The following is a 16,377-nucleotide window of genomic DNA, read 5'->3' as shown; positions in this document are numbered from 1 at the left end:
TTTCTCTCTTAAAATTTTTTCCAAGACCTTACATACTACAGATGTCAAGCTAACAGGCCTATAATTACCCGGATCACTCTTTTTCCCTTTCTTAAAAATAGGAACTACATTAGCAATCCTCCAGTCATACGGCACAACACCCGAGATTATCGATCGCTTAAAAATTCTCGCTAACGGGCTCGCAATTTCACGCGCCAGTTCCTTTAATATCCTCGGGTGGAGATTGTCCGGGCCCTCCGACTTCGACCCATCGAGCTGTTCAAGTACGGCCTCTACCTCAGTTGCAGTAATATCCACTTCCATATCCACATTCCCGTTTATCATCCCTCCATCATCGCAAGGTTCCTCACTAGTCTTATTAAAAACCGAGGCAAAGTACTTGTTTAGATGTTGGGCCATGCCTAGGTTATCCTTAACCTCCATTCCATCCTCAGTGTATAGCGGCCCCACTTCTTCTTTCTTTGTTTTCTTCTTATTTATGTGGCTGTAGAACCTTTTACTATTGGTTTTGATTCCCTTTGCAAGTTCCAGTTCAATGCGGCTTTTAGCCTTCCTCACCTTATCCCTACATGTTCTGACCTCAGCAAGGTAGCTTTCTTTACTGATCCTGCCTTCCTTCCACTCCCTGTAAGCTTTCCGCTTTTGTCTAATCCCCTCTCTGAGTTGCTTGCTCATCCAGTTTGGCCTGCAACTCCCGCCCATGGTTCTTTTCCCCTTTCTCGGGATGCAGGCTTCCGACAGTCTCCGCAGCTGCGACTTAAAGTAATTCCAGGCCTCCTCCACATTTAAATCCACTAATTCCTCCGTCCAATCCACTTCCCTAACTAATTTCCTTAACTCTTTAAAATTAGCCCTCGAGAAGTCGAAAACCCTAATCGCAGATCTACATTTGTTTATCCTTCCATCTAGTTTGAACTGAATCAGCTCATGATCACTCGAACCAAGGTTGTCCCCTACCACCATTTCTTCTACAAGGTCCTCACTGCTCACCAACACCAAGTCTAAAATGGCATCCCCTCTAGTAGGTGCTTCAACTACTTGATGAAGAAATCCATCCGCAATCACATCCAGAAAAATCTGACCCCTATTATTCGTGCAAGTACTCGTCCTCCAGTCTATATCCGGGAAGTTGAAGTCCCCCATAATCACACAGTTCCCCTTTGTGTTTACTTCACTAAAGACATTAAAGAGGTCTCTATCCATATCCCAATCCGATCCCGGCGGTCTGTAGCACACCCCAAGCACTATCTCAGGGGAAGCTCTAGTTGCTTTTTTACCCAGCGTGATTTTTGCCCAGACGGACTCCGTCTTATCCATTCCATCGCATCTTATTTCGCTACATTTAATTTCATCATTGATGTACAAGGCTACTCCCCCACCTTTGCCTTTCTTCCTGTCTTTTCTGAACAGCACATAGCCTTCAATACCCGTGCTCCAGTCATGAGTACTATTCCACCAGGTTTCGGTAATCCCTATAATATCCGGCTTCACTTCCTGCACGAGTAACTCCAGTTCCTCCATCTTGTTACCTAGGCTCCTCGCGTTAGTGTACAAACCTTTTAATTTTCGGCGTTTGGCGTCAGTGACATCCTTTCCCCCGTCGTGCACAAACTGTCTGCCACCAGCATCACCCGTTACTCTGGTTTCTACTCCACTATTCCTCCTTGGATCAAATCTTGGGGCCGCAAGGGTATCCCCGCTCACTTTGTTTACTTCCCTCTCCAGGTTATGTTCTGGCGTGGAGTTAGCATGACTAGTTAGCAAAATAATAGTCTAGCTTTAATACAGCAATTATTAAAGCTTTTTTTTAATTTTGCAAACTTTTTATTTATTGTAGATGGAATAATACTCTTTGAGTTACTTTTAACTGAGTGGTTAAATCCCAGATTCTTCACTGGTAACATTCAAAAATATATTTTTAAAACCCATTTAAAAAATTTTTATTTTGGTGAAATTTCAGAAATTCAGCCTTTTTATATGAGTGAAAGATTAGTAGCCTAATTGTCAAGGTTGTTGATATAATCACTATATTAAATCATAAAAGTGTAGGACTGGAATGGACCTCGATATGTCATGTTGTCCAGTTCCCTACACTGAGGCAGGACTAAATATTTATCTAAACCAATGGTCACCAACCAATCAATTGCAATCTCCGGCAGCAGTGCAGTGTGGCTGCCGCTAAGGCAAATTCCCTGCCTACCTCGGCCCCACACTACTTCCGGAAGTGGCCACTGCAGCCCTGAGAGCAGGGGTCTCCCTCCGCGTGCTACTCCTGCCTGCAAACACCACCCTCACAGCTCCCATTGGCCAGGATAACTGTGGGGGCGGTGCTTGGAGAGATGAGCAGCGCTCAAAGCCACATGCCCCCTGGCCTCCACACCCCAGGAATCTCTTAGCCTTGCTGTGCCCTCCGTCTACCGGGAGCCACCAGAGGTAAGTGCTGCCTGGCGGGAGGTCACACCCCAACCCTGAGCCTCATCCTGGAGCCAGCACCTCAAACCCTCTCCTGCACCCTGACCCCCCCGTACCCCAAGCCCCAGCCTGCACCCCAACTACCTGCCCCAGCCCAGAGCCTCCTTCTGCACCCAAATTCCCTCCTAGAGCTTGCACCCCTGACTCCCTCCTGTACCCCAACCCCCTGCCCCAAGCTCAGCACAGAGTCCCCTCTCACACTGCAAACCCCTCGGTCCCATCCCAGAGCCTGCACCCCTTCCCGAACCCCAACTCCCTGCCCCAGCCTGGCGAAAGTAAGTGAGGGTGGGGGAGAGCGAGCGACGGAGAGAGGGAGGGATGGAGTGAGTGGGGCGAGGCTTTGGGGAAGGGGCGGGGTCTTGGCGAAAGGGCAGGGTAGATCTCTAAGTTGCCCTTAGATTCAAAAAGTGATATTGGGCATAAAAAGGTTGGAGACCGCTGATCTAGACCATCCCTGACAGGTGTTTGTCTAACCTGCTCTTAAAAATCTCCAATGAGGGACATTCCATAGCCTCCCTAGGTTATCTGTCCAATTAGAAAGTTTTTCCTAATGTCTGACCTAAATCTCCATTGCTGCAGTTTAAGCCCATTGCTTCTTGTCCTGTCCTCTATGATTAAGGGGAACCTTCCTCTTTATAACAACGTTTTACATACTTGAAGACTTTTATCATGTCCCCCTTCAGTCTTCTCTTCTCCAGAGTAAACAAAACCACTTTTTTCATCTTTCCTCATAGGTCATATTTTCTATACCTTCAGTCATTTTTGTTGCCGTCCTTTGGACTTTCTCCAGTTTGTCCATATCTTTATCAAAGTGTGTTGCCCAGAACTGGACACAATACTGCAGTTGGGGGGTTTCTCAATACTGAAAAGTGGTTAAATCCCAAAATCTACATGGATGACCTTTTAATTTAAATATCCAGTGTTCACAAGTTCTTGAGAGCTCAAATGTATGGCACGGCACGTATATGAACCTATAGTATCTTCAAATAAATGATGAACTTTTCACTTAAGTGCAGAGCCCAAAAAAGTGCTGAACACACTTCTGACATCTTCCACCAGTTATTCCACACCTGTACCAGAAGAAAGCAGCTAAAATGTTTGCTGGCAGTCTTTTAACATTCTGATCTGCCACCCACTAAACAGCACAGCAGTTCTCTCCAGCAGCCCGTACTTGTGACTTGCAAAACCTGCTGCCAGGCAGAGAAACTAATAATAAAATGCAAGTTTAAAATAGTGAACAGAAGTTCAGTACTCTGCTAGAAAACATTCCTGCACATACTTTGATGGCCTGATTTTCAGAGATGCTGGACCTCTTGTTTCAAAATGTAAAAAAAGTAATTTTTTCTTCTTTCTAATATTGGGGAGTGGAAAGAGGGTACAAAACTGGTTTGTGTGAATGCTATATCCTATATTTTGTTATGACGAGGAGTTTAAGAGACAGATTCAGCATTACCAACCCTAAGTATTCAAAAATTGAGAGTCAGGCTCCACAAATCATGATTGGTTTAAAAATCATGAAAATTTAAAAATATTAAATCTGGGTTTTTTTTTCATGTGCCTTGTATTTTTTGAGCCTTTATGGTTCATGCTTTCAAACTTTTCTCAACAACAATGAGGACTAGAAATTCTAGATATTTTTTTAAATGACACCTAATAACATGACTCCAGGAGTTGGGGCATAAAGAAAAACATGAAATATCATGATACGCTCAATAGTATTGCCAAAGTTGGCAACACTAAAACTTTTCAGATCACGCAGGATTTCTACTCCACTCTCATCGCAAAGAAAGTATCTTGACAATGGCTAAACAAAGTTTCTGCTTACAATTTGCATCCTGTCAGCTAATTGCTAGGGTTTGAGGGTTTGCTTGTTTTTTAACATACACAGTGCAGCTATCATGGTTTTGTTATGCTGACATGTCAAAAGAAACACTGAAAAACAATTCCCAACCCCACAAAGCCTCAGACAACATTTGGGAAATAGCAATATTCACAAATTTTGTTGACCTTCAGGGCAAATGAATTCTAGAGTGGTGAGCCCTCCAATTGAGAATGCTAAATCCATAGATGCTGATTACTTGTACATCTGGAGAAGTCACTTTGATCATTGCAACTGACCTCAGTTGCTGGCTAGCCGCAGAGAGTGAGAGAGAGGCCAAAATTCTCAGCTTCATTCTCTTGTGTGAAAGTTAAATCATTATTTGGAGAGGAAAGAGGAAGTGAGAGGCAGTGGATAGGGCGCTTGACTAGAAGTCAGGAGATCTGTGTTGTCTTCCCAGTTCTGCCACTGACCCTACTGTGAGACTCTGAGCAAGTCACTTGGGCTCTGCATCCCCTTTAGTCATTTGTCTGTCTTTTCAGTTTAGGTTATAAGATCTTCTGATCAAGGACTGTCTCTTTACTGTGTGTTTGTACGGTGTCCAGCACAATGGAGCCCTGAGGTTGTTTGGGATCTCTAGGCACTACTGAAATACACATAATGATAAAGGACAAAAATAGCAATAACTGTACAACATAAATGCACTGAGCTGGACAGAGAGAAGCCATATAGTCACAAACCAGTCTGGGAAACCCAAGAAGGTACTAAGCTATTGAGGTTGTACTTCAAATAACAGTCTTCCACTCAGGTATTGGAAGTACATCATCTGGCTGAGGCTTGAAATATTCCCCTGCATTGATTCCATCCGGAATACTGCAGTATCCTGATAATGTATGAGAACCAGAACATGAAACTGACTTGCCTATTTTCAGCATCCATCCTGAGGGAAATGCAAGAAGAAAATTCTTTATTAAAGGTGAAATGTTAATTAGATCTTTTCCCAAAGTTCTTTCAAGTTTCTAATCAAAGGAGGCGTTTGTAACACAAGTAAGAAAATCTACTTTTTTTACAAAATGCATCCATCTAAAGCTGATGCGGTCCCATTAACACTGTTAGGCAAAAAGCCAAAATAATTCAGCTTTTAAAAGTTTGGTTTTAGTTTGTCACAATTGGAAAGGACAATTTGGCTTGCGTGGAATTGAATCTGGTCGTTGTCCTGATTGCATACAAATTGGAGTCTTATGCTAATGAGTTAGTGTTCTCCCTCTTCTGTGAGTTGTTAGTGTTTTTTCCTCTTGCTTTAAGAGAATCAGTGGGAGTGCAGCTGTCTAATGTCATCTGTAGGAGAAACCTAGCCGTTGTGCTGCATATCTGTTCCTTCCTTCATCTTGTGTCAGGGTTTTTTTGGTAACAGGAGAGGTACGCACCGTAAGTGACAGCTTGGAAATCTCCATATGACTGTAAGAGAGAAAAAAAATATCCAGGTGCTGTTTCTGTCTCTAGGTGCAGTTCTTTTGGAGACCAGGACTCACGGTTTTAATGTGTTTTGTCAGAGGTGGTACGAATATGAGTGTCTAATTCTGGTGACTTGAATTTAGTGTACTTAATCTGGATTTCTGTAATGTCTGTAAAATAATGTTAATTTAGCATCCAATATTAATAATTCTTGATTGTAGATATATAGATGTATATCAACGTTATCATGGACAGACAAGATGATATGTGTTTCTCACTGAGTCATGTCTTTTTTGTTAATGTCTTTGAGTATAAATTACTAGCATACAGCTGTTGTGCTGACTTTTTTTGTATTGTCCGGCAGCTGTTTCTTTTCTAGGATTAAATGTCTACTTAAAGTTTTTAAGTCTCACTTCATAAATTAAAACTTTGTTGAAACACTTTCTATTTTAATAATGAAGCGAGTGCAGTCTAAGGAATAAATGAACATGCTCTAGGTACTGGAGTAGGACTTCGGGATCCTGTTCTCAAGAGCTATATTTCGAGCTCTGTTGCTGACTCACTGTATGACCTTGGACAAGTTACTGTGCTTATTTGGTCCTCACTTTCCATCTGTAAAATGGGTATAATAATGTTAACCTACCATAAAAGGGGTTTGCAAGAGCTTTGGATGAAAAGTGCTATAAAAGTGCCTGGTACAATGACCATGATAGTGATTGATTATAATGAACAGTATTGTTTTGTGCAAAAAGGACACAGGGCCAATTGCAACCTAAAGCCATAGTTCAAAGTAGGAGGTTCTGGTGCCGCTGCAGCTCAGGAGTGTGGTCATTGTATCCCCATTTGACAGAGAGCTTGTGTTCCCCTGGCAAGCCGCCAGATTTGCTAACTGGAACAGGGTGACAGGGCCAGAGCTCTGTTCTCTATAGTTAGAGCCCTACCAAATTCACAGTCCATTCTGGTCAAATTCACAGTCATGGGATTTTAAAAATCATAAATTTCATGATTTCAGCTATTTAAATCTGAAATGTCATGGTGTTGTAATTGTAGGGGTCCTGACTCAAAAATAATTGTGTGGTGGTCACAAGGTTATTGTAAGGGGCGGGGAAGGGGTTGGCAGTACTGCTATCCTTACTTCTGCATTGCTGCTGGTGATGGCATTGCCTTCAGAGCTGGGCAACTGGAGAGTGGTGGCTGCTGGCCAGGAGCCCAGTTCTGAAGGCAGACCCACCGCCAGCAGTAGCGGAGAAATAAGGGTGGCAAGGTGTGGTATTGCCACTCTGACTTCTGCACTGCTACCTGCAGAGCTGTGCCCTCAATCAGCAGCCACCAATCTCCGGCTTCCCAGCTCTGAAGGCAGCAGCGCAGAAGTGAGGGTGGCATGGTATGATATTGCCATCCTTCCTTCTGTGCTGCTGCTGGCAGGGCACTGCCTTCAGAGCTGGGCACCTGGCTAACAGCTGCCGCTCTCTGGCCATCCAGTTCTGAAAGCAGCGCAGAAGTAAGAGTGGCATTATCGTGACCCCGTCTAAAACACACACACACACACACACACACACACACACACACACACACACACACACACACACACACACACACACACACACACACACACACACAGCTCCCTTTTGGGTCAGGACCCCCAATTTGAGAAACGCTGGTCTTCCCCCGTGAAATCTGTATAGTATAGGATAAAAGCACACAAAAGACCAGATTTCATGGGGGAAGACCAGATTTCATGGTCCGTGACGCGTTTTTCATGGCCATGAATTTGGTAGGGCCCTATCTATAGTGAAGCATTTTCTGGAAGCTTGAAGCAATCCTTGGGTTCAGGGACCACCACTGGTGTCCATCCCTTGCACAAATGAGGGTATGGTGTAGTTGGGAGAAAGCTTCTTGCATCCTTTTAATCCCGTCCGGCACACTCTCAGGTCCAGATATTCTTGAGCCCTGAATGATGGGAACCATATTTACTGAAAGTTCTGCAAAATATTTGTACCAGATCATGAAAATATATAAACCAGATGATTTTAGCAGATCAAGCCATAGCCTCATTAAGGGCCATCTATTAGTTACTTTTTTAGGCTATTTTGGTATAAAGAATGTTCAGCGCACTCATGATCTGCTACTAAGAAAAGTAAACGAACTTTTTCTAATGGACCAGAATGCATGGGGGGATTCATGTATAAACTATATAAATAATAGACTTCTCTTTAATTTTTTAACTTATGTTTTCTATAGACACATAGTATCCATTGGATTCTGTATCATCCTGAGTTAAGGTTCTCTGAACATTTTCTACCCAAATATTATTTGTAATAGTAGCATCTGCATATAACTTGCTTATCATTGTTTCCATCACAGACTTGAATTTCAAGAAGTGCGTAACCTCAGTCTTCAATGTTTTGCAGTCAGTACTGCTAGACAAGGGGATGGATTTTACTTTTGTGGTGTTGGTTTATCTGTAAAGTGTGTGTGTGTGTGTGTATTCAGCCATTTTCAAGTGAAAGGATTACAAAAATGCTAGTGGTTTCAGGTGTATTTTTGGGCAATCACTTTAAAAACAGCCTCCTAATTCAGAGCCCCACCACTCCATATTACAGATCAGTGCAGTGCTTCCCATTTTATTTTTGTGGAAACTCCCCCATTGGTGGGTGCCTCTTCCCACTAATGTGGCTTTGTTTGTGTTTTTGTTCTCTCTCCCTTCCTCCCCTGTTGGCTTCCTGTTGTTAGGCAGCCTGTGCTCCTGGAGTAGGCCGAGCTGTGTATCGAAGCAACAAAGTGAAGGTTATTTTGCAGGCTGCTTTCCTGTAGCCATGTACAGATGAACTGCTCTCACGTTCTTCTGAGCTGGAGGGGAAAGGAGGAGGTTTTTCAGGGAGTTGTTTGCAACAGCAGTAGTATGTTTGCAGTGGGGAAGATTGGTGGTTGTGCAGCTTTCTTTGCCCTCTTTCCTTATGGGCCACTCTTCCCATCATCCCTCAAGTAGGGAAATAATGTACTAGTGCTTTGGGAATTTGGAGGGGGTGATGTTCTATGAGTATTTGAGTGGTTGGGGATTCATCCTTGGGAAAAGTGGATATTTTGTATGTGTACGACGCCTTCCAAGAGAAGCTGCATGTTCACAATGGGTCAAAGAGCAGCTTTATGAATTGTATGGAGAATGCAGATATTAAGGATATGTCCAGGTGTGCTAAAGGAGCTGTTACAGTCTGTTATAATTCATTGTATACTAAGAAGTCGAGTTCATGGCAGTGAAACAATGGCTACAGAAAATGTGTTCTCCACAAAAAAATATTCAAGTATTACTAAGGACGTAACCAAACTGAACAGTTTGGATTTTAGAAGTTAAATCAGGAACGTACATGATTGTGAGACATGAAGTTTTATCTGCCTTCCAGTACTTGTTATTGGCTTTAGGTATTATATGCTTGCTATTTATGCAAACATGAGGTATTTTGAAGATGCCATGTATAAATGCACGCATCTCCTTTGACTTTCCTTTCCAGTCCCATTCATTTTTTTCCTTTTCACTCCATAGTTCTTGCTGACAATCTGAAGTCTAACCCAGGAATTAAATGGCAATACTTTAGCTCAGAAGAAGGCATTTTTACTGTGTTTCCAGCACACAAGTTCCGGTGTAAGGGAAGTTACGAACACCGTAGCAGGTATGATTTTATTCTTTTTGTGTTCAGATAGAACCAAGTGCTAAAATTATATTCTAAAAATATTGTTTTCCATCCAGCATCCTGTTTTTCTAAAAAATCCTCGTGAACGTTGAATCTTTAGGTTGTTCTAAAAATCAGCAAATCAAACTTTCGGTAGAGATTTTACTTGGAAATACAAAGTAACATTACCCCTAGACACACTCACCTCTCCCTAGCTTCAGCTTAATAACCTTAGCAGCCAGGAAACATTTGTAAGTAATGCCTCAGCCTGCTAACATTTCATAGATGGTAGAGAAACGCAGAAGATGGTAGAAAATCAGTTCTTCATTTTCTGCTAGGAAACGTACTTGAAACTGAGAGAGGAGGCTCTGTTTTTTGCCACCCCAAGCACAACAGTCAGGCGGCCTTCAGCAGCACGCCTGCAGGCAGTCCACTGGTCACACAGATTCGGCGGCATTTCTATGAGTGATCTGCCGCCATTCCTTGCCTTCGGGTTACCCTCTGCCAAATTACTGCTGAAGCCGCGGGACCGGTGGACCTCCCGCAGGCATGTCGCTGAAGGCTGCCTGACTGCCGCCCTCACGGCGACTGGTACGGTGCCCCCCACAGCTTGCCGCCACAGGCACGCACATGCTGCGCTGGTGCCTGGAGCCTCCCCTGGAAACTGAACAATAAACTAAGGAATAAGTGGTTGGATGATTCAGATAGCCATGCTAATAATCTGTTTATGATGTAACCCTGTTGGAAAGTAGTTTCAGTACAATTTTTTTCCTCCCTGGGCTCTCGTGCCCTTCACTATATGCACTTAGCACCAATGCATAGAGCAACCTAGTGAGAGGTAATAATAAGTTATACCTACAATTGAATTTCACATCCGCCATTTTGAAATGTATACTCCTTTGCAAGTGCTGTAATGCAGAGTTACTGGGCCTGATCTTGCAATCATTTCTCGGAAGGAACTCCCCACTGATTGCAGTGGGAAGTTCTGCCTGTCTGGAGACTGCAGGATTGAGGCCTACTTCCCTTCTGTAGAAAGACCTCTGAATTCTCTTAGTTACATTTTTTTTAAATGCATGGTTAACATTGGAAGTAATGGACTACGTAGGAAGGCCTTACAGCTTTGTAATTTGCTTTCCAGCATAAGAAGGCACCTCATGGTGGTCTTTTGAGAAAATCTAGTCGCCTTTGACTCTCTTCTTGTATATTAGCTAACCTTGCTGTATAATGAATCTTACTGAGGAGATATTAGTTCATACAGGAATATTTCCATATAAGAGAGAGACGATCATAGAGACTGAAAAATGTGTTTTGCTTATCTGTCAAAATTGAGCAATTTAATCTAATATGTAAGTGTTCATAGTCATCATGTATGATCTGAGTGGCTGGGCTTGTTTGAACATATTGTGGTCTAAGAAGAGTGTGGTGTAAAGATTGAGAGCCAAGAATAATTGAGTTCTAATCTCAGATCTGACAAAGATTTCCTCTGACCTTGTGCAAATTACTCAATCTCTGCTTCAATTTCTCCATAAGTAAATTAGAAATATTTTTACCAGTATTTACCTGAGAGAATTTGTTGGATGAACTAGTTAACCTTTAAGTGCTTTGAAGATCAGAAGTACTGTGTAAATGATAGGTATTAATACCACCGTAGAGGTGCAGCCTATTCTATAATTAAGAACTGGTTTGTGCCAGCTGTTTATTTCGATGCCTTTTCTAAAATATTCTGCTTTTCCTCTAACAAGACTTCTGTGGATGATTTTGATGTCCTAAAAATTAGATCCCAAAACTCATGCTTAAAGTCAAGTAGTTTTAGGTCTACGCTAACAGGGAAAAGGGTTCTGTTGTTTTTCTTCTTATTCAAGATCCTTCTAATTTGTTCCAGCTTTGAGACCCTGAAAAGAGATCTTTGGTAAATCTTTCTCACATACCACACGGTATCAAACTATATCTGAACATTTCACCAAGTAGTTTGATGTTGGCAAGCATACACACGAAAACGCTAAGTGCCTTTAGCAGACTTTGACAAATTTTGATAATCCAGTTTAAAAATGCACAGATAAGAAGGGCTTGTGGAGCATGACCTATGTGCATTACATTCCAATGCATTCATAGAAAAGCCTTTCCTGGCAGGAGCCTTATTCTCACTGTGTTAAACCAAACCTACTGTGCTAACGCAATTATACACAGCTTGCACAGACTTTTACTTGTCATATAACCAGCAAACATCCAGTATTGTATTTATCTCTCCATATGTTCAAGACTGACTGCATCAAGCATTCATCATGAGGCAGTTACTCCTTGTCACTCTTACTCATTCTGTTTCCAAAATCTTTGTGCTGTGTGTGCTGAGATAGTTACATACAGTTTCCCTGAACACTGTCACCGCTGGTGCTTTAACAAAACAGATCATTCACTGCAAGTTGCTGGTTGATAACTAAGGCCAAATGTTCCAAAATTAGGGCCTAAAATTGGGCACCTACATAAGCAGACACCCAGATAAGAGACCTGATTATTAGTGGTGCTGAGCACCCCCAAATCTCATTAGGGTCAGTGGGAGGTGAGCGTTCAGCATCTCTAAAGACCAACCCTTTTTAGTTAAGTGCCTTAATCAGGCTTTAGGTACCTAATCTGCAGGTACTTACACTTGACCATTTAGTCTAAATATTCTAGCCACTGTGTCAGTTGTGTGGATCATTCTATTGTAGCTGGAATCTTCTTTTAGTCAGTTATTGTGCAAGGGACTTGTTCAGACTGTGTCACTGAGTTAATACACTTTTACAAAAATTACAGGTTGTAGAACCTCTGGACATCATCTGCCAAAACAGTCACTGTGTGGCCTTGTTGTTGTCTTTCCTCTTCCCTGTCATTTGTCAAATTAGGCTCCAATTGTGCAAACACTTTTATGTGCAAACTTAACTTGACTCGCATGAATCATCCCTTTGACTTCAGTGGAATTACTCAAAGGCCTGAAGTAAAAAGTAAGTGGTTGCAGGATTGTACTTTCAATTGTAAACTCTTCGGGGCACGGACCTTATCTCGCTGTCTTTGTGAACCCTGCTACTTGACTAATGCTTCCTAGCCCTGCAACCCTACTCGTAAACTCATTAGGTTAAGTTTTCAAGGTATTTTTCGCTAATGTAAAATTTCATGAAGCCAAGCAATTATTCCTTCTATTTTCAGTTGTATACTACTATGGAAACTGTGAGCTAAGAGGTCCTCATGATGTCCATATGTTTGTGTCATTTCAGGCCTGTCTATGTCTCTACGGTTAGACCTCAGTCTAAGCACATAGTTATCATTGTGGACCATGGGGCTTCAGTCACAGAGACACAACTTCAAATCGCCAAAGATGCAGCTCAGGTTATTCTGAGCTCTATAGATGAACATGATAAGGTGAGTTTGCACTAAGCCACTAGTGTGTCTTTCCTTAGTTTTAACCATCCCAGGGGGCGAGGAGGGAGGAGATTGTTTACATTTGTCTAAAACAAAATCATATTTCTGAGTTATTTATCTGTAATGCTTTCAGCTTTTTAGGAAACATTTTGTAACCGTTTTTGTAATAGGAAGCATTGTGAATACAGTGCATTAGGTACAGGACCAGATGTTAAGAGAGCTGTGTACTAATCCCAACTCTACCATTTGGCACCCTAAGTGGCCTTGGGCAAATCATTTAACCTCTGAGACCATTTTCCAGGCTGTGAAATGAAGATAATTTACTTCACTACCTTACGGGGATGGTGTGAAACATAATTAATGTCTGCAAAGCTCCTAGAGAGTTTAGATAAGAGAAGAGGAAGGCTAAAGCACAGGGTCTGGGTTCCATTTTGCAGCTATGTTGCAGATATTCTGCATGACATTGAGGTCACTTTACCTTTCTCTGCCTTAATTTTCTTCATCTGTAACATAGGAATAAGACTTAATGCATGGAAAGAGTTTTAAAATCCTATGGTAGAAGGTACTATGGTTCCAATTCAGCAGAATACTTAAGTATGTGCTTAAAGTTAAGCATGTGCTTAATTGTTTTGCTGAATCAGGGGCTATATGAAGGAGAAATATTTATTATAAGTTAAAACAACACTTTTATTAATTATGGCAGTAACTTGGTAATTCTGAAATCTGTTTTACAGGCACACATTTACTGCTGTTGCAGTATGCAGCGGTGTTCTTATTCTGTCACTTCTTTTGCATCAGTCATAGCTCATAATAAAGTATGCCACTTATTTCATAAAGTGTATTTTACTGATACATTTAATAGTGCAAGGATTATCACTGCTTTCTTTAATTTATACATAGGATTAAAAGTGGTGGTGAATTTGGCTCACTTTCAGTAAAATATTAAAAGTACAGTAAGTTAGTATAGAACTCATTATGTTTGCCTATGGAAATTTCCTAGTTTTTTTTCCGCAAGCGCTCCATTTTTCTGTAGGCACTGGAGATTTATTGAAAATGCTCTCTGCAGATTTGAAGTTGAGATATCTGTAGCTTGCTTAGATTTTTTTGCCTATGAGAGTATGGTAACTATTATGTGTGAGCAGAATGAAGCAGATTTCATCTGAAAAAACAAGGCCAGAGTCTCTTTTTACCTTAATCAGCAGAAGTCTAATCCTTTTCAAATGTGTGATGGATTTATGCCTCAAGCATTTTATTTTTTAACAATTGGTTTTAAATCCACAGAAACTCATCTGTTGGCTTATCATTGTGTGTGCTATATCAGTACATAAAGAATTATAAATGGTAAAATAATCCAATATATTTTCTGCTCTTTTAAGATCTCAGTGCTCACCGTGGCAGACACAGTAAGAACCTGCTCACTGGATCAGTGCTATAAGACATTTTTGTCTCCTGCCACTAGTGAGACAAAAAGGAAGATGTCCACCTTCGTTAGCAGTATAAAGTCATCCGACAACCCTACCCAGCATGCAGTGGGATTTCAAAAGGCTTTTCAATTAATACGAAATACTAACAATGGCACAAAACTGCAAGGAAGTAAGTCTGTTTTTATACAACCCTTTATATTATTTTTTTTAAGTTTGCATATTTCTTTTTTTTTGTCTAAATTGCTCACATTGACAGGAGCCTGGGCAGGGCAGTGTGTTATTAAAAGTATTTACCATGTCGATCAAATATCATATACTGGATTTTAAATCCACTTACTTAGAGGTTGCTGAAATTGTTCATTACATTTCATTTGCTTCTTCCACCCACTGTCCTTTACCTCCCTTATTATCTGTAATATGTAATTATGGGGATGAGTTGCCAGATCTTTGAATTATTTCCCAGATGTGGATCCTTTTTAATGGTAATCATTAGCACAGCAAACTTCTTTCACCGTCAGGTAAAATTCCCATTTACACAGATGTGCTCTGGCTATGTAAAATCCTTGGGAACGTATTAATATTTCTAATTAAAAAAAACCCATTCACAGAGAACAACCACTGTGCCTGAAATATATGATATTTATATGTATATGTGAGGGAGGCTTAACTGTTTTCTCACTCATCAAAGAAAATCTGCTTGAATTTTTGTGTGTAAAGACATGCAGAGTTACTCATATCTAGTCCCATGCTTTCTATTTGACTTCAAAAATAAATACACAGTAGCCGAACTAACAAAGATATCTGGGAGAAGGTAAAGTGGGTGGCAGATTCTACTGCCCATAAGGCTTTTTTTTTGTTTTTTTTTCTAAAGGAGGGGTGAGAGTTAAGACTTATGTACTCTAGTAACTGATGGCATTCAAATTGAGTACACCTCTACCCCAATATAACGCTGTCCTCGGGAGCCAAAAATCTTACCACGTTCTAGAGAAAATTGCATTATATCGAACTTGCTTTGATCTGCCAGAGTGCGCAGCCCCGCCCTCCTGGAGCACTGCTTTACCGCTTTATATCGAAATTCGTATTATACTGGGTTGTGTTATGTCGGGGTAGAGGTGTATTTTTTCCATCAAGCACTGTCACATTTTCTCAGCCATTTCCACATTCCCAGTGCAGGGTGGAGAAACTGGACTAATTTGGGGGTTTGGTTAGTTTTATTTTGGATGTACATTAAGGGCTCACTTCAGACCCTTTTCAAGTGAATGAGAGTCTTCCCATTGTTTCGAATGGGCTTTGGAGAGACCCTTAACTGAAACTTACTATTAAGAAAGCAATAACACACATCCAAAGAGCCTAGCACTCGATCCAGAGCAATGGAGTGAACTGTACTCCCATTTCACTTTGTACTCCTCTAGATTGTTAAGCACTGGGATCTGTTGAGCTCTAGGCCCAACATATCTGAGGCTATCTTGTATTTATGTCTAGTTCGGCTCAAACATAGGTTTTGTCAAGGGCAGGCTTTTAACTTCTGACAAAGTGAGGAAAATGTCGCCACCTGATGATGATAAATCTAATGCAGCTGAAGTTGGCTGGAGTAAGTCTTGCTTAGTTGTTTCAAAGAATGTTGGCTATAGATTCTTGCTCATGTATGTAGCATTTCATGTGTACTGGGAATAGAAGATACTGGCATATTCTGCCATGTGAAAATACATGGATTTATTTCCGTTTCATGCATAATACTTGTTATATTTTAGGCACTGGTACATAAGGACACATTATTTGAAGCTCAAAGTTCAGTGCACATTCTCTCCTTTTAAGGCTTTGTGTGAGAACAAAAGAATCTTTAAAGTTTATAATGTGTACAACAAACCTGAGCGCCTGAGCGACAAGACACAATGATTCTGAGAAGAGGATGTGTGATGCACTTCCATTTTCTTGTAAACAATCTTATTGTTTATTTTTTGTTTCTGATGCAAAAAGAAACAAGACAATATTATTCTTTTTTACTGTGAATTTTTAATGTCCTGTTTCCTAAAAGAATCTGCAGGCATGTCGGAGAAACCATTCACATGCAGAAAAGTAAATTAATAATGGAAAAAGCTGAGGCATTCCTGGTGTGTAAGATAAGAATTATACTGAAAAGATGGAC

The 16,377-nt window shown here is 41.1% G+C and overlaps 1 protein-coding gene across 3 annotated transcripts in view; it reads left to right on the top strand.

The window, feature by feature from the left end:
* The window catches only part of CACHD1 (cache domain containing 1), a 204,106-nt gene that overhangs the window by 129,939 nt on the left and 57,790 nt on the right, over window positions 1–16,377 (top strand). For all 3 annotated transcript variants that reach the window (XM_050961970.1, XM_050961969.1, XM_050961968.1), the window contains 3 exons: window positions 9,288–9,414; window positions 12,663–12,807; window positions 14,184–14,400. In XM_050961970.1, coding sequence (XP_050817927.1) covers window positions 9,288–9,414; window positions 12,663–12,807; window positions 14,184–14,400 — 489 coding nt within the window. The remainder of the gene's footprint in view (window positions 1–9,287; window positions 9,415–12,662; window positions 12,808–14,183; window positions 14,401–16,377) is intronic.

Source organism: Gopherus flavomarginatus, chromosome 7 (assembly GCF_025201925.1).
Source record: "Gopherus flavomarginatus isolate rGopFla2 chromosome 7, rGopFla2.mat.asm, whole genome shotgun sequence".
In the NCBI taxonomy this organism is placed as follows: Eukaryota; Metazoa; Chordata; order Testudines; family Testudinidae; genus Gopherus; species Gopherus flavomarginatus.
Note: the sequence above shows the minus strand (reverse complement) of the source record. Positions and strands in the feature narration are given on the sequence as shown.